We start from the raw sequence: 17741 nt of genomic DNA, 5'->3' as shown, positions 1-17741 counted from the left end.
ACAAAAGACTATAAGAGGAGACATTAGGAAAGGGGTACCCCATGAAGACCCCAAGGCTGATCCCGACATCTAGCTGGCCCTTTGCACCATGGCATCCCCCCTTCATGGCACTCTCCTCCTACTGCTGGTCTCCATCCATGGGGGTAAGTTTCTATCTGTCTGCTGGGGAGGGGGTGGTGGTGAAGGACAGCACAAGGCACAGAGAGATTCCAACCATGGAGATTTTCAACTGGGGCAAGGAGAGAGTCCATTCCTTATTTATTCATTCTCACAAATACCGTCACACTTCCTAGAAGGGATTAGTTACAGATCCAAGAGCTAGGAGGTACGTTAGAACATGGAATATTAGACTTGGAAGCCGGATGGATGACTTGGAAATCACCCATCACACAACAATGCAGAAAATGTTTAAAAGCTTGAAAAATGACTTGTTTGGAAATACACTGGCTACCCTCTATTTCTCTTTAAAAAATATGCTCTGAGGGAGCAGCTGGGTAGCTCAGGGGATGGACAGCCAGGCCCAGAGATGGAAGGTCCTGGGTTCAAATCTGATATCAGACACTTCCTAGCTGTGTGACCCTGGGCAAGTCACTTAACCCCCATTGTCTAACCCTTACCTCTCTTCTGCCTTGGAACCAATACACAGTATTGACTCCAAAATGGAAGGTAAGGGTTTAAAAAAAATGCTCTGAGCTGGGCACTATGATAAGGAACCTCAGGACCTCCAACATAGCCTATTAGAACAGGGAAGTGCCTTCGAATCAAGAGGAGAGACTATCAGAGCTGGAAGAGATCTGATATCCAGAGCCTAGAACATTGGAAGTGAGAGGGACCTCTGAGTACAAAAAATACTAGGTCAGAGCTTGCGGGAATCTTAGAGTATGAAGCCCAGAATGGAAGAAACAAGAGAAACCTTCTAACGTGGAAGTTCAGAATTAAAAGGAACATGGAATTTCAGAGCAGGAAGGCAATGATGAACATAGAACATGGAATATCAGAGCAGGAAGGATCTCAGAACCAGGATTCTAGACTATCATCACCAGAAGGGCCCTTGCAGTGTAGACTACAGGGTGTCCCAGAAGTCTAAGCCTGCATTAGGGATGGAAAGACTGCTAGGGAAAGAAACACAAAGCAGGCTGTTAAAAATGGGACAAGAGGAAGAACGTAGATGTCCCATATAAAAAGAACCTTGGTGTTCAGTCATGTCTGACTCTATGTGACACCATAGGTTTTTCTCGGCAAAGACACTGGAGTGGTTTGCCATTTCCTCCTCCAATATGTCCTCATTTTACAGATGAGGTGCTGAGGTAAATAGAAGTTAAGTGACTGGCCAAGGATCACCCAACTAGTATGTGTCAGAGGCTGGATTTGAACTCAGGACTTCTTGACTCTAGGCACAATGTTTTGGCCACCTCGATGCCCCAGAAGGGTCCTTAAAACAGGAAATGGTACATCATAGCTGGGACATAGAGTGCAGAATATGGGAACCAAAAGCAAATTTAGAACACAGAATGCTAGAACTGAAAAGGTCTTTAGATGCTCAAATATAGAAATGGCAAGACTGGGTGAGGCCTTAGAACATGGAATTTCAGAGCCAGAAGCATCCAATTGACATAGAACATCAAAGGTGGAAGGACCTTAGAACCTAGGATATATAGAATGTTAAAATTGGGAAGGTCTTCAGAATGTGGGAAATTAGAGCTAGAAGGCTGTTAGAATATAGAACAAAGAAAGTCTGAGCAAGAAAGAATCTTTGACAGAAAACACAATGGCAGGGTTGGGAGGAACCCTTAAACAGAGAACATAAAACATCCACAATAGAGGGGCAAAATCCCCCCAGAGGCTGCCTAATCTAATCCAGACCCGAATAAGAATTCCCTCTTCAACACTTCCAACTGGTGGGCACCCATCATTTCCCTGAAGACTTCTAGGGAGGAGTAACCCCCTATTTCCCTAAGCCAACCATTCTACTCTTGGACAGTGCTCCTTGTTCCAAAGCTTATCTTACACTAAGTTGAAATCTGCTTGTCCCTGAGCCTGGAACTTTTTTATTTTATTTTTTATATTTTTAATACATTTTTATAAATATCATTTATTTTTATTTTTAAAACCCTTGCCTTCCATCTTAGAATGAATACTATATATTGGTTCTGAGGCAGAAGAACGGTAAGGGCTAGGCAGTGGGGGTTAAGTGACTTGTCCAGGGTCACACAGCTAGAAAAAATCTGAAGCTGGGTTTATTGATTTTTTTTAAACTCTTGTCTTCCATCTTAGAATCAGTATTGTGTATTAATTCCAAGGCAAAAGAGTGGTAAGGGCTGGGCAATGGGGGTTAAGTGACTTGCCCAGGGTCACCCAGCTGGGAAGTGTCTGAGGCCAGATTTGAACCCAGGACCTCCCATCTCTAGACCTGACTCTCAGTTCATTAATCCATTTAGCTGCCCCCTGATTTATTCTTAATATTGGTTTTTTAAAAGTTTTGAGTCCTGAATTCTCTCCCTCCCATTCCTTCCCCATCCATTGTGAAGGCAAGAAATGGGATATCAATTATAAGTGTGAAATCACACAAAACATATTTCCATGTTAGCCATGTTAAGAAAAAAACAAAATAAAAAGGAGGAACAAGAAAAAAGATGCCTCTGTATGCCTTCAGACTCTGTCACTTCTCTCTCTGGGGGGTGGGGGGGTGGGGGAGAGCATTTTCCTCATGAGTCCTTCAGAATCATCCAGGATCATCACCTTGCTGAGAACAGCCAAGTCGCCGCCGCCGGTTGATCATTGTAGACTATGTACAACGTTCCTCCTGGTTCTGTTCGCTTCATTTTGTAGCGGCAGTTCATAAAGGGTGGCGTTGTGAAGAAATGGGGGCAGGCGGGGGCACAGACTTTCCACCCTCCTTCTGGCCTCCTCACCTTGTCTCTCTGGGCCCACAGCTCCAGTCCTGGGCTCCAAGATCGTGGGAGGAAGGGCAGCCGTGCCTCACTCGCGCCCATACATGGTTTCTCTGCAGCGAAGGAGTGGCCACTTCTGTGGGGGGACGCTGATCCATCCTCGGTTTGTGATGACTGCAGCCCATTGCCTGAATGGCATGTGAGTAACCAAGGTGGCTGGGGGAGAGGAGAGGAGAGGGCTCGCTGGGGGAGCCAAAGGACTGAAATTCTAGGCTGAGCTCTAACAATGAGCCCCAAAGGGTGAGTGGTGGCCCTGGTCACACAATGACTTTTCTAGCTGTAAAATGAGCAGTTTGGTCTGTGTGATTTCTAAGGAGCACCGCTTCATTCTAAGATTCTCTGTTCCAAGATTCCTTTCAGCTCGGACATTTCTGTGTTCTAAGGTCTCTGCCAGCTCTAATATTCTGAGTTCTAGGTCTTTTATATTTTATATTTATATTCTCCCCAGCTCTGACATTCCCTGTTCTAAGGTCCCTCCCAGCTCTGACATTCTCTGTTCTAAGGTCTCTCCCAACTCTGACATTCTCTGTTCTAAGGTCCTCCCAACTCTGACATTCTCTGTCCTAAGGTCTCTCCCAGCTCTGACATTCTCTGTTCTAAGCTCCCTCCCAGCTCTGACATTCTCTGTTCTAAGCTCCTCCCAGGTCTGACATTCTCTGTCCTAAGGGTCCTCCCAGCTCTGACATTCTCTGTCCTAAGGTCTCTCCCAGCTCTGACATTCTCTGTTCTAAGGACCCTCCCAGCTCTGACATTCTCTGTTCTAAGCTCTCTCCCAGCTCTGACATTCTCTGTCCTAAGGTCTCTCCCAGCTCTGACATTCTCTGTTCTAAGCTCCCTCCCAGCTCTGACATTCTGTTCTAAGCTCCCTCCAAGCTCTGACATTCTCTGTTCTAAGGATCCTCCTAGTTCTGATATTCTCTGTTCTAAGGATCCTCCCAGCTCTGACCTTCTCTGTTCTAAGGTCTCTCCTAGCTCTGACAGTCTCTGTTCTAAGCTCCCTCCCAGCTCTGACATTCTATGTTCTAAGGTCTCTCCCAGCTCTGACATTCTCTGTTCTAAGCATACTCTTAGCTCTGACATTCTCTGTTCTAAGGTCTCTCCCAGCTCTGACATTTTCTGCTCTAAACTCCCTCCCAACTCTGACATTCCTTGTTCTGAAGATCCTCCCAGCTCTGAGATTCTGGGTTCTAGGTCTTATATTTGAGGCTTCCTTTCAGTTTTGACATTCTCTGTTCTAGGGGGTCCCCCCAGCTCTGACATTCTCTGCTCTAAGGTCTCTCCCAGCTCTGATATTCTCTTATCTAAGCTCTCTCCCACCTCTGACATTCTCTGTTCTAAGCTCCCTCCCAGCTCTGACATTCTCTGTTCTAAGGTCTCTCCCAGCTCTGACATTCTCTGTTCTAAGGATCCTCCTAGCTCTGACATTCTATGTTCTAAGCTCCCTCCCAGCTCTGACATTCTCTGTTCTAAGGTCTCTCCCAGCTCTGACATTTTCTGCTCTAAACTCCCTCCCAGCTCTGATATTCCCTGTTCTAAAGATCCTCCCAGCTCTGAGATTCTGGGTTCTAGGTCTTATATTTGAGGCTTCCTTTCAGTTTTGACATTCTCTGTTCTAGGGGATCCCCCCAGCTCTGACATTCTCTGCTCTAAGGTCTCTCCCAGCTCTGATATTCTCTTATCTAAGCTCTCTCCTACCTCTGACATTTTCTGTTCTAAGCTCCCTTCCAGCTCTGACAGTCTCTGTTCTAAGCTCCCTCCCAGCTCTGACATTCTCTGTTCTAAGGTTTCTCCTAGCTCTGACAGTCTCTGTTCTAAGGACCCCCCAGCTCTGACAACCTGGGTTTCTAAGGACCCTCCTAGCTCTGACATTCTTTGTTCAAAGGCATCTCCAAGCCCTGATGTTCTGTGTCTTGGGTTCCTCCCAGCTCTAATGCTCTGGGTTCTATGTCTATATACTTGAGAGTTCCTCCCAGCTTTGGCATTATGAGTTCAAAAGTGTCAGGGTCTCAGGAAATCTTCCTCATGTCAGAGGAAGGGTGAAGAGCTTAGAAAGTCTTGCCAGACAGCAATCACAGGGCATGTGAGATAAAGTCATCAATAAAAATCCCATTTTTTCCATGCCTCAAATCTTTGGCAAATTGCAGTGAAATCTAGCCCTCTCATGCCCAGATAGGTGCTGTAGAAAGAATACTTCCTCTGGGGTTGGAGCAGCAGGAATTCAATTTCATCCCTGATGCTCATTGCCTGTGTGATCCTGGTCAAGTCACTTGATTTCTCCTGGAAAAAAAGATTAAGAAGGTTTAAGAATAGCTTTCTTACCTGCAAAATGAGGATATTGAACAAAATGGCCTGAGGATGCCTTCTACTTCCAAATCTATGAATGCTCAATTTGAAATCTGAGTTCCAAGACTAACTGTGCTCTGGGTCAATAAACATTTATTAAGCACTTTTTATGTGTTAGACATTGTGTTAAGCACATAGTAGGAGCTTAATAAATTCTTAGTGACTATTGACTTATTTAGCCATGCAGCCTTGAGGAAAATCTCTTCTTCTCTGGGGCTCAGTTTCCCCATCTTACTTTAATATCTGAAGTTAAGGATTCTGTAAGAAAAGGGAAGCGAGGAGGCAGCTGGTGACTCAGTAGATTGAGAGACAGGCCTATGGGTTCAAAGGTGGCTTCAGAAACTTCCTAGCTGTGACCCTGGACAAGTCACTTAACCCTTGTTGCCTTGGCCTTCAATACCCAGTATTGATTTTAAGATGAAAGGTAAGAGATTTTTAGAAAAGAAGGTGACAAAAAGGGAGGAGAAGGCACCCAGACTGGAGAAAAATCTCATGGAATCTAGCAAGAGCTGATGTTTCCGAGCATTCCTGCCTGCGTACCCCCTCCCCAAACCCATGCCTTGCTTCACCCTCTTCCTCTCCGCTGCCCTAAAGGATCGGGATGAGGGGAAATTTGGACATCTGGATTTTAAAGCTGATCTAGGCCTGGACAGTGGCGCATTGGTCCCTACCTAGCTGAGTCTACTCTATACTGTCTTTAATCTTCCATCCAAGCTTCTCTCCTGACCTAGGAACCCTCAGGGTGTGCAGGTGGTGTTGGGGGCCCACGACCTCCGCAGGCAAGAGCCCACTCAGCAGAGGTTCCAAATCCAGAGAATCTTTGAGAATGGCTTCAACCCTCAGACGCTGCGGAACGATATCATGATCCTGCAGGTGACTGGCACGGGGGAGAATGGGAGGGTGTGCCCAGGTCCCAAAGAGACTGGGAGATGGGGATCCATCAGGGCTCAGGGAAACAGACCAGGAGAAACAGAGCCAGAAGACCAGGGCTCAACCCCTGGCTTGGACACTGAGAATCTGAGACTTTAGGAGTTACTTCTCCTTTCCGTGTCTCAGTTTTCTCATCTGTAAAATGGTCATCATAATCCCTCTCTCCTTCTCTCCCACGGCTGTTGACGAAAAATTGCTTCACTAACAAATGCTATAGAAGAATTAAATGCTGGAATTGTTATTTTATGAGCAGAAATCAAAGGGCTATAAGACTCTTTTTTTTAAAAACCCTCACCTTCTGTCTTGGAATCAATACTGTATATTGGTTCCAAGGCAGAAGAGTGGTAAGGACTAGGCAATGGGGGTTAAATGACTTGCCCGGGGTCACACAGCTGAGAAGTGTCTGAGACCAGATTTGAACCTAGGACCTCCTGTCTCTAGGCCTGGTTCTCAATCCACTGAGCCAACCAGCTGCCCCCATACTTCAGACTCTTGATAGCAATGATAAACTCACTTTCCTATGAGGCTTTATTTAAGGTCCCCACAAAATGCTTTCCTTAAGGCAACCCCCTATCCATACCACATCCCTACTGCAGAAGCAATATATGCAGTGGAAAAAGCTCTGAAAAAGTCATTAACTAAGACAGGGCAACTGGGGTACTGTCCCAGAGCACTGAAGTTTAGAGGGTACAAAAAATTCAAAACAATTGCTTTAAAAGATGACAAAAATGAATAATATGGAAATGGATACTGACTGGGTAATATGTGTATAATCTGGGGAAATTGCTTGTCAGCTCTGAGAGGGAAGAGGGGAAGGAAAGAAAATGAATCATGGAAAGATATTCTAAATTAATTAATTAATTTTAAAATAAAATAACTCCAGGGCCATACAGAAAACAAGTGTCCTGAGTCCTGAAAATTCAAAGCTTCCTATCTTGTGACCCAGATCTTAATCCACTAATCCACTAAGTCACCTAGCTGCTTTCCTTAGTACTGATTCTAAGACAGAAGAAGAAGAAGAAAGAAGAAAGAAGAAGAAGAAGAAGAAGAAGAAGAAGAAGAAGAAGAAGAAGAAGAAGAAGAAGAAGAAGAAGAAGAAGAAGAAGAAGAAGAAGAAGAAGAAGAAGAAGAAGAAGAAGGAAGAAGAAGAAGGAAGAAGAAGAAGAAGAAGAAGAAGAAGAAGAAGAAGAAGAAGAAAGAAAGAAAGAAAGAAAGAAAGAAAGAAAGAAAGAAAGAAAGAAAGAAAGAAAGAAAGAAAGAAAGAAAGAAAGAAAGAAAGAAAGAAAGAAAGAAAGAAAGAAAGAAAGAAAGAAAGAAAGAAAGAAAGAAAGAAAGAAAGGAAGAAAGAAAGAAAGGAAGGAAGAAAGAAAGGAAGAAAGAAAGGAAGAAAGAAAGAAAGAAAGAAAGAAAGAAAGAAAGAAAGAAAGAAAGAAAGAAAGAAAGAAAGAAAGAAAGAAAGAAAGAAAGAAAGAAAGAAAGAAAGATCAAGGCATCTTAAAATAGGGACTAGGACAATGGAGTCAGGAAATTCTGGGTTCAAAATCTCACCTCAGACATTTAACTACCTGTGTGACTCTGACAAAATCATTTAACCTCTATTTGCCTTACTTTCCTTCTCTGTAAAATGAGAGGGTTGGATTTTGATGACCTCTCAGGTCCCCTCCAGCTCTAAATCTATGACCCTACAAATAATTAACGAGAGTAGGAAACTACCGGGTAGCCTGGTTTCTTGTGAGCCCCAGTCCATGGACATCCTGATGTCTATCACGACAGCATAAGAGCCGAAGAATCCTCTATCAGGCTTCAGACTAATCAATGATGAGGATGACCAGCTTTGTTTTTTGCCCCCTTTCCCTCCTCCTAGCTGGAAGGCACAGCCACCATAAATGCCAATGTCCAGGTGGCCCGGATCCCACAGAACGGTCAGAACGCGAGATCTGGAACCCCGTGCCTGGCCATGGGATGGGGACAACTGGGCAACAACAGGCAACTACCTTCACTGCTACAGGAACTCAACGTGACCACCACTGAAAGGCTCTGCCCCACCAGCAACCTCTGTACGCTGGTCCCCCGACGTCGGGCTGGAATCTGTTTTGTAAGTGTCACCTCTGACCCTGCCCCAACTCTGCTCCCATTCCCTGAGCATAAGGGGACTGTAGAGGAAAGAGCCTGGGATGTGCAGCCAGCAGTTCTGGGTTTGAGTCTCTACCTGGGCTACTCTGGGAGAGGGCACGGAGGTGGCACAGTGTATAGACCGCTGCATGTGGAGTCGGGAGAATCATCAGTTCTGGACCAGCTGAGTTCTAAGGGTCTATTCCACGAAGGGTGGCTAGGACTAGAAAGCCAGAGGATCTCAGGGAAGATTGGAGCTCTTAGGCCTTGAGAGAGGCCAGTCACATCAGAGAGGATGGGGAGTCTGAAAAAAGAGAATGCTTAGCACATAGTAGGGAAGATTCCCTAGCTTTAAGTATTCAAAGGGTTTGCTAGGTAGAAGAAGACTTAACTCTTTTCTGTGTGGCCCTAGAAAGCAAAATCAGGAGCTTTTTTTTGTGTTGGAAATTAAAAAGAGACCCATTTAGGTTTGCTATTGGGAAAACCTTCCCAAAGTGAAATGGGCTGCTTCCAGAGGTAGTGAATGGGTTTTCTGCTACTGGAAGTCTCCCTGAAAAGCTGGCTGACCACTGTCAAAAGGTTTCATGTCAGGGTCAGCAGATAGAAAGCCAGGCCTGGAGTCAGGAAGACCTGGGTTCAAATCTGGACTCAGATACTTCCTAGCTGTGTGACTTGACCCTGGGCAAGTCACTTAAGCCCAGTTGCCTAGCCACTTTGTTCTTCTGCCTTGGAATCGGTACTCATCAATTCTAAGACAGAAGATAAGAGTTAAAAAAAAAAGTAAAAGGGACTCATGTCCAGGTTGGCCTGGATAGCCTCTGGGATTCCTTCCAGCTCAAACATTCTGTGACTCTTGAAAGTATCTGAAGATCACTGTCAGGTTTCCTCTAAATCAAGCCTGGGTGACTTCTTCAATGTCATTCAGTATCATAGGAGGGGGCACAGCTGAAGACTGCTAGGGCATGAGTGGCCCAAGGAGTCAATTTATAACTGAATGGGCTAATTAGAGGATGAAGACCTGGAAGGACAGAAGGTGAGGCCAGGACAGCAGTGACAGATAAACTGTGAAGGCGAGAGGGGCTGCTGCTTTGGGCGAGGAAGGAAAACAACTTGAGGAGGAGGGAGGTACAGGGAGAATCAGAAGGTTGGGAGATTAGGATCAGCGATGGGGAATCTCAGAGTCGAGCTCATGGTAGTGGCAGTTAGGGATGCCCACGAGGTCTCGGGTGTCTACTCTCTTCCCTTGTTTGTGGCTGGGTTGGAGAGAAGATGCAGTTAAGAGGAACTGAGGAGGCTGGTGCCTTGGGAGGTCAGGATGCCCGAAGGGGCCTCAGTGTGTTTCCTAAAGTCCCCAAGTAGAAGAGCCTGGGCTGGGCTTGAGAGGAAGGTGATAATGCAGGAACTGACCTTCTTCCTGGAGAAATGTGAGTGTCTTGGGGAGAAGAATGTGGATGTGGGCTGAATGACCCTCAAGGGAGGATGCTGGATTTGGACTTGGGGGCTGGAGGATAGAATCTCAGGGTGACCAATGAGGATGGAAGATACATGTGAAATCTGAGCCCATGTAGGGCTCCCAGGTATCCCACAGGCATGGAGACCTAAGGTGGTGGTGATAATGATGATGATAGCTAGCATTTAGGTAGCATTTTAAGACCTGCAAAATGCTTTAGGATTACTTTCTCATTTGAGCTTTGCAACAACTGTACTATTATTATCCCCATTTTGCAGATGAAGAAACAGAGGTATGAGGATATGGTTGAGATGCGAGATATTAGATAAGTAGGAGATATGACTTGCCCAGAGTCACAAGGCTAGTAAGAATCTGAGGCAGGATTTGAACTCGGGTCTTCCTGGCTCCAGATTCAGCACTCTGTACACTATAGTGCCATCTAGTTGTGTATATAAAGTATAGAGCATAAAGCTCCAACATCAGAAGGGAGTAAAGGGGACCTCCAAAGAGTCTGAGCACAAGAGTAACATGAATATAGACCCAGCTCAGATTATTCCCCTCATTGGCTAGGGGACCTTGGATTTAACAAGCATTTATTGAGTGCCCATGATGTGCTAGGCACTGCACTGGCTGCTAGGGCTACAAAAGCAACAATAGACACAGTTCCTGCCTTCAGGTAGCTTATAATCTAGTGGAGAGTGGGGAGGAAGCAACATGGAAGCTGGACTAGAAGGCCTTTGATGAGGTCCCTTCTAGCTTTTGCATAGAGATCCTATGAACATGAACAGAGATAAATAGATGCAAACATTATCTCATTTGATCCTCATAGCAGTCCTCTAACGTGGTTACTTCATTATCCCATTTTTCACATGAAGAAACTGAGGCTGAGGGAGGTTACATAGTTTGCCCTAGGTTGCTCACCTAGTAAGCATCTGAGACAGGATCAATCAAATAGATCTTGGCTTCAAGTTCAGCACTCATCCATTATGTCACCTGATAGCCTCAAAATAAGTGCAAAGACATGTGGGAGTGGGTGGACCACCACAACTGGGATACTCGAGAAAGGCCTCTTGCTGGGAGAGGGACCTGAGCAGGACCTTCGAGAGAGCCTTCTTCATACATTTTCTCAGCTGGAAAATAAGGAAAGGGGATGAGATGATCTTTTGTCCTTTCCATCTCTGAGTCCTCTGACTCTAAGAGATCTCTCCTGGCTTGGAGATCAGGGAAGACTTCCTGGAAGAGACGTTCCAGGAGCTGGACATTAACAAACAGGGAGGCTGTAGATGGCCAGGGATATATAGAAATGGGATGGAGGCCTCTGGGGAAGAGTAGGGCTGGGTCAAAGTTGAGTGGGCTGAGGATGGGAGGTGACCTTGAGAAGGGGAAAGGGTGTGTTCCTCAATACATAGTAGGTAATTTCTGGGTCTCAAGCTGAGAGCGGCCCTTATCAATAGGAGGGCTTGGGGTCAAGTGGAGAAGAGGAGGCCAAGCAGTCAGCTTAATGTCTCTTCTAAGCTCTTCCCCAAATTCTCTCTGTCTTCTCCAGGGAGACTCTGGGGGACCCTTGGTCTGTAATGGAGTCGTCTATGGCATTGATTCCTTCATTCGAGGAGGCTGTGGCTCTGGCTACTACCCTGATGCCTTTGCAAAGGTCTCCCAATATGTCCAGTGGATTAATTCTATCATTCAGCGTCAAGATGGCCATACCCTGCGGTTCTTCCCTTGGAGAAGGAGAGTCACACAGAAGGGGGAGCTTTTCTAACCGACTCGCCCTCTTTTCACCATGCTGCTGCATATATTTGTATACTTTTCCATGTCACAAAAAAAAAAACCACACAATAAAATTGTCTCCTGTATGTCTTCCTCAACTGGGATTTGAAAGTCCTACAGTGAATTTCTTCTCACTTCCCAAGAATGTATGTTGTCACCAGGTGGCAGTCAAGTCCAAGTGGACCAAGCCTAAGGTGGGCTACTGAAGATTCTTGAATTTTTTCCATGAAAAGTATCCTCTCACTATGAAAATGAAGAAGTCTATTCTTTTTAAACCCTTCCCTTCCATCTTGGAATCAATACTGGGTATTGGTTCCAAGGCAGAAGAGTGGTAAGGGCTAGGCAATGGGGGTCAAGTGACTTGCCCAGGGTCACACATCTGGGAAGTGACTAAGGCCAGATTTGAACCCAGGACCTCCCATCTCTAGGCCTGGCTCTCAATCCATTGAGCTACCCAGCTTCCCCCTGAAGAAGTCTATTATTAAATAACATAGAACCTCAGAGGTCATGTAGTCCAACTGCTACCTAGTAGGATTACTCTTGTAAGAATTGAAAATAATATTTCTACCCAGATATATATTTGATAAAGTTTATTAGGAAGGGTAGACAATCTTTCCTAAGTAACCTGACGACATGATCCCTAGCCTGCCAGTCTCTTTCCTCTTTCCCCCCTTCACCCTCCTACTTTGTTCTCTTCTTGATTCTTCTGATTCTCCCCCATTCTCCCAAAGCCTTGACCTTTATTGATGCATAGCACGTTGACCAACGCAAAACCTGGGGCAAATGTGGTATGTCAGAAATGTTTGATAGACAGGTAAAGCTCCTCAGGAGAGGGAGGGGATGAATCTCCTTGACACAATCTTTATATTATTCCTGGTAAATAATTATCTGACCTATACTTGAAGACCTTTAATAATCCTTATAGATGCTTTGGGAATTCAAAGTTCTCCATAGAAAAGGCAGATCAGTCAGTAATGCTAGAAACAAAAGGCCTTTAAGCTCTACATTTTGGGCACAAACCTGCCAAAGAAAAGCAATTCAATTCTAAGCATGGTAACTTAGAGAGGGAAAAATCTAAAAAGGGCAGTTTCGTCATGCCTTTGAAAATTTCTGTCCAACCATTGGCACATACAGGTTTTATGGGGTACAAGAACAAAGACAAAATTCCACCATCAAGATAAAACAGGAGGGGGCAGCTGGGTAGCTCAGTAGATTGTGAGCCAGGCCTAGAGATAGGAGGTCCTAGGTTCAAATCTGGCCTCAGACACTTCCCAGCTGTATGACTCTGGGCAAGTCACTTGACCCCCATTGCCTAGCCCTTACCACTCTTCTGCCTTGGAACCAATACCCAGTATTGACTCCAAGATGGAAGGTAAGGGTTTAAGAAAAAAAAAAGATAAAACAGGAGTACAAAATTTAGGTACCAATTTAGAGTCTAATGAACAGAACAAGCCATTTAACTGCTTAGCCCACCCTAGAGAATCATTTCCCTAAAATCCATTGAAACCTTCCTTAACCATGTCTAAGCATCCTCCCTTCTTCCTAGGCAAAGATCAACTCAAGAGATACTTCTATTAATTTAAACAAAAGATATTCTTGTTTTTAGTATAATCTTTACCCTAATCAGTTTCAGGAAGGACTCCTTGGGCTAATCAAGCCTCTGCTTTTAGAAACCAGTTAGGCTTTCCATAAGAATCATCTACAAAGAATTTTAGGCTTGGACAGCATTAAGTCTTCCATTCAATATAGAGAACACTGATTAGCTCTTTCACTTGTATGAGAACAAAGACTTTCCACCAAGACACTGAAATCATATTATTCCCTACTATACCTAAAGGAGGGAAGGAGGGATGGGGATACTTGAGACATTTAGAGTTACCTGGAGAGGACTCAGGAAAAAGCACACACCTGGATCACAGTCACCGGAAGACAGCCAAGAATGTACTAGGTTTTTACCAAATGAGGTAATATTTATAAAAGAACTTAGCACAGCACTTGGCACAGAGTAGGTGCTTAATAAATGTTAATTTCCCTTCTCCTTTTTCTAGAAGGCACATGGATAAACCTTGACTGAGATAATCTTCAGTTCACAGGCTATGTAGCAGGGGTCCCCAAACTAGAGCCCGTGGGCCACATGTGGGCCCCTGAGGCCATGTATCCAGTCTCCACCGCACTTCTGGAAGGGGCACCTCTTTCACTGGTGGTCAGTGAGAGGAGTACTGTATGTGGTGCCGCCACAAAGTGTGGTGTCACTCACTTACAGTACTACTTCCGGAGACATAATACTTTGCATGGCGCCTTAGAATGAGGTGCCGGGCAAAGGATTATGTGGCTGCACAATGGAAGATGTCAGCATGGTGAGCGGCGATCTGGAGGAGGGGATTCTGCACTGGGTATACTGCTGCCCTGTTAGGGTTAGGGTTAGGGTTAGAGTTAGGTTTTTATAGTCTGGCCCTCTAACGGTCTGTCGCCCTATGTAAAAAGTTTGGGGATCCCTGCTATATAGAAAGGAGGGGACTGAGGAGCCTACAGGAAGCATCCTGTTCTGGTACTATGTCCTGTTATAGTACCAATACTAGGCTTTTGTCATTCAACCTAACTCTGTTCAGAAACATGAGTTTCCTCCCTAATTAAAAAAAAAAAAAGCAGCTGGGTAATGGGTAATAACCATAAGTATTATTGGGAAAGGCAAGCTCTCCAGCAGGCTGCTCAGATTGAAGAAAGAAGCCAGAGAAGTAGTGTAGACAGGAGGCTGGAGTATGTCTGGGGTGGGAGGCATGTCTAGAGGAGAGGCAGCTAACAATAGTCAATGTAAGAGATATTAAAATGGGCTGAAAAAGCTGTTGTTTTTTTTTATCTTTTGCTCATCACAAGTGCCAAGCTGAGGAGGCCTGGTCTTGGTTTTTGTTTTTTTTATGCATTTGGCAAGCATTACTTATCAATATGTTCAGAAGCTCAAGTCTTTATTTCCTCCATTATTTCATATTTCACCCGTCACAGATACCTTTTCTCTTTCTTTGATTTCTGATGGAAATAAATGGGAAATTCACTTATGTAGCCCATTCTACTTTTGGGCATTATTGTTTTTATTATTATTATGAACAATACAAATTATTAGAATGTTTTCCTTTGTGTTCAATTGAAATCTGTCTTTCACAACTTAAAGGATAGGGAAGCTGTGTATAGGCAGGGTTTTTTCAGGGGTAGAGATCTCTGACTTTCTTCGTATTTCTAGCATTTGGCACAGGGCCCAGTATGGAGTAAGCACTTACTTAAAGTTTATGGACCAGCTAGACTGGCCCCAAAGGGGAACAGTTAAGGAAACTTTGGGATTCTACCTCACACTTAGATAACAAAAGAGGAAAAGGACAAATGCTGAAGGGGCTACAGGGAAAACACATACACTAGTACATTGTTAGTAGAGCTGCAAATTGGTCTAGTCATTCTGCAAAGCAATTGGAACTATGCCCAGAAAGTTATTAAACTTACCGTTTGACCCAATTATATCACTACCAAGTTTATACCCCTAAAGAAATCAAAGAAAGAGACAAGGGGTCTGATTACAGGTAAAATCTGAACTAATTGAGGAGACAAAGATTGGAACTTCTGAACATTTAGATAAGCAATGCAAGCCAATTACATAACAAATCAGGATCAGGCCTCCTCAACTTGGCACTTGTAATGAGCAAAAGACGAAATGACTGAGGAAACAAAGGCTCAATTTTCTGTGTGTTTTGATTTATTAAGCAATGTATGCCAGGGAGCCTAATAATTGGAACCAGACTCCCTTTTCAGTTTAGGGCTGGACCCTGAAGACAGGAAACAGACTTTTATATACAAAAAACAATTAATCAAACAAGTCCAATTAATTAAAGGGAAAAATACAAAATTAGATCATCTGATTTCTAATTGGATGAAAGATTAGGAGCTTTACAAGTTGGAAAGGAGAGAATGAATAGGTACAGGAAAAGAGGTATCTCCCTCCCTCCCAAGTATCTATAAACAATCAAAGAAAAATGGAAACAATAACTGATTAATCAGTAGAAGGTCACTTTTCAGATAAGACATATAGATTGCTTGATATGTACAATTATGAGAAAACTTGCATCAATCTTTGGATTTGACTGGATTTCTGCTCAACATAACTCAGATCCTTAATGAAGGGTCTCTAAATAAATGGTCCAGTTTCCCAACCAAGCAGGACTAGATTCAAACAAAGCCATAAGATTTTCTCCTAGTTCCCACAATGGAATAAGCTTTTCTCACAAGACAGAATTTGGGCTAGATCCATAAATAAAAAGAAACAAAGCTAGCTAGAACTGAATCACAAGATGGAGTCAGTGTGGTTCATTCAATTCCCATACCTGAGAGCAGGGACTGATTTTTACTTTTTTTTTTTTTAATTTCCCATGTTTAGCAACGGGCATGGCACACATTAGGTGTTTGATAAATGTTCCTTGGGGAAATGGGGATGGACTTGTTTGTATAAAAATATTTACAGCTGTGCTCTTTGTGGTAGCAAAAAAAATTGGAAAATGAGGGGATGTTCCTCGACCAGGGAATGGATGAACAAATTGTGGTATCTGGTGGTGATGGAATACTATTGTGCTGTAAGGAATGAGGAACTGGCGGGATTCCATGTGAACTGGAAAGACCTCTGTGAACTGATGCAGAGTGAAATGAGTGAAATGAGCAGAACCAGGAGAACGGTGTACACAGTAGCTGAAACATTGTGAAAGCAATGCAGTGATCCAGGACAATTCGGAGGGACTCACGAAAAGAATGAGGAATAAATTTCTTTAAGGGACTCAAGAAAAAAAAATTCTCCACATCTAGAGAAAGAACTATTAGAGTAGAAATGCAGAAGAAAATGTATGCTTGATCACTTGTTTGTATGGGTATCTGATTTGAGGTTTTGGTTTTTAAAAGATTACTCTCAAAAATGAATAATATGAAAATAGGTTTTGAGTGATAATACATGTAAAATGCAGTGGAATTGCTTGTTAGCTCCTGGAGAGGGAAGGGAAGAGGACAGGGAGACAACATGAATCATGAAACCTTGGAAAACTTATGTGTAGATTTGTTACTGGAATAAAATAAAGAAAAATTTAAAAAAATTTAATGTTCCTTGGCTAACCTGACCATGTTTCCTCCTCGTTCTTTGGATTTGTGGTTTATCATTGCACTGATAAGAATTCTAAAGCCTTTCAAAGTTATTTTTATCTATAATACTGTTATCGTCATAGAAATTGTTCTCCTATGGGAGCAGCTAGGTAGCTGGATGGATAGAGTGCCAGGCCTAGAGACAGAAGGTCCCAGGCTCAAATCTGGCCTTAGATACTTTCTAATTGGGTGACCCTGGTCAAGTCACTTAACTTCCATTGTTTAGTCTTTACCCCTCTTGTGCCTTAGAACCAATACATAGTGTTGATTCTAAAATTGGAAGTTAAAAAAAGAGAGAGAGAGGTTAGAAAGATCATCAGTAACTTTGGAGAAGGCAGTTTTAGTTGAATGATAAGGTAAGAAGCCAGACTTTAGAGAGGTAAGAGAACGAGAGGAAAGGAAGCAGAGGCATTGATTATAGAAAACTGTCTCAAAGAGTTTAGCTGTCAAAGAGAGGAGAGATATTGGGAGGATAATTAATGGGGATGAATAGCTGGACACCACTCAACCTTATTTTTTTTTTATTTTTCTACAATTACATGCAAAAACAGTTTCCAACATTTTTCAAAGAATATTGAATTTTGAATTCTCTCTCTTGCTTACAGGTGACTCCATCCTGGGGCCCATCAGAGGCTGCTTAAATCCATCCAGGAAAATGCTGCTCTCTCGTTGTCAATAAGTTGTGATTCCTTGCCTGCCTTTTCTCCCCTCCAGAGTGGAGAAAGCTTTTGGCCTTAAGTTTCCTCCTTGGACACATGCAATGCAACATCCCAGCTTGACACCTTCTTGAGCTCCATTAAAGGCTCCTTTTACTCTCTACATATGAGCTGGATTTAATTCAGGACTTGATGAGATCAAATAAGAAAATATTTGTGAAAAGCTGCACACAGTGGATGGCGCCCAGGAGATGCTAGAAAAAAGCTTATTTCTTCCCCCTCTCTTCCGGGGCTTTGTTCTTGGGGACACAGAGGTCTTGCTTATTTCTTTGGGTTTTGCTCAACTGGGGGTCAGGTGTGGATAAT

The 17741-nt window shown here is 43.7% G+C and overlaps 1 protein-coding gene across 1 annotated transcript; it reads left to right on the top strand.

Annotated features, from left to right (window-relative positions):
• On the top strand, positions 1–11659 carry LOC100030465 (neutrophil elastase). Its single transcript, XM_001379929.5, has 5 exons — positions 1–143; positions 2934–3090; positions 6026–6167; positions 8089–8319; positions 11333–11659. The coding sequence occupies exons 1-5, from the start codon at positions 89–91 to the stop codon at positions 11546–11548; spliced, it is 801 nt and encodes a 266-aa protein (XP_001379966.2). The 5' UTR covers positions 1–88; the 3' UTR covers positions 11549–11659.
• Positions 11660–17741: the final 6082 nt, after the last annotated feature.

The sequence above is a fragment of the Monodelphis domestica genome, chromosome 3 (genome assembly GCF_027887165.1).
Source record: "Monodelphis domestica isolate mMonDom1 chromosome 3, mMonDom1.pri, whole genome shotgun sequence".
NCBI classification, from domain to species: domain Eukaryota; kingdom Metazoa; phylum Chordata; class Mammalia; order Didelphimorphia; family Didelphidae; genus Monodelphis; species Monodelphis domestica.
This window is presented reverse-complemented; position numbering and strand designations above follow the sequence as displayed.

Bases quoted from the DNA above. Each gene is read 5' to 3' on its own strand.
- LOC100030465 (XM_001379929.5), top strand. From the start codon at position 89: ATGGCATCCCCCCTTCATGGCACTCTCCTCCTACTGCTGGTCTCCATC. The intron at 144-2,933 runs GTAAGTTTCTAT...CTGGGCCCACAG, and splicing joins GCTGGTCTCCATCCATGGGG to CTCCAGTCCTGGGCTCCAAG. The intron at 3,091-6,025 runs GTGAGTAACCAA...CTCCTGACCTAG, and splicing joins GCCCATTGCCTGAATGGCAT to GAACCCTCAGGGTGTGCAGG.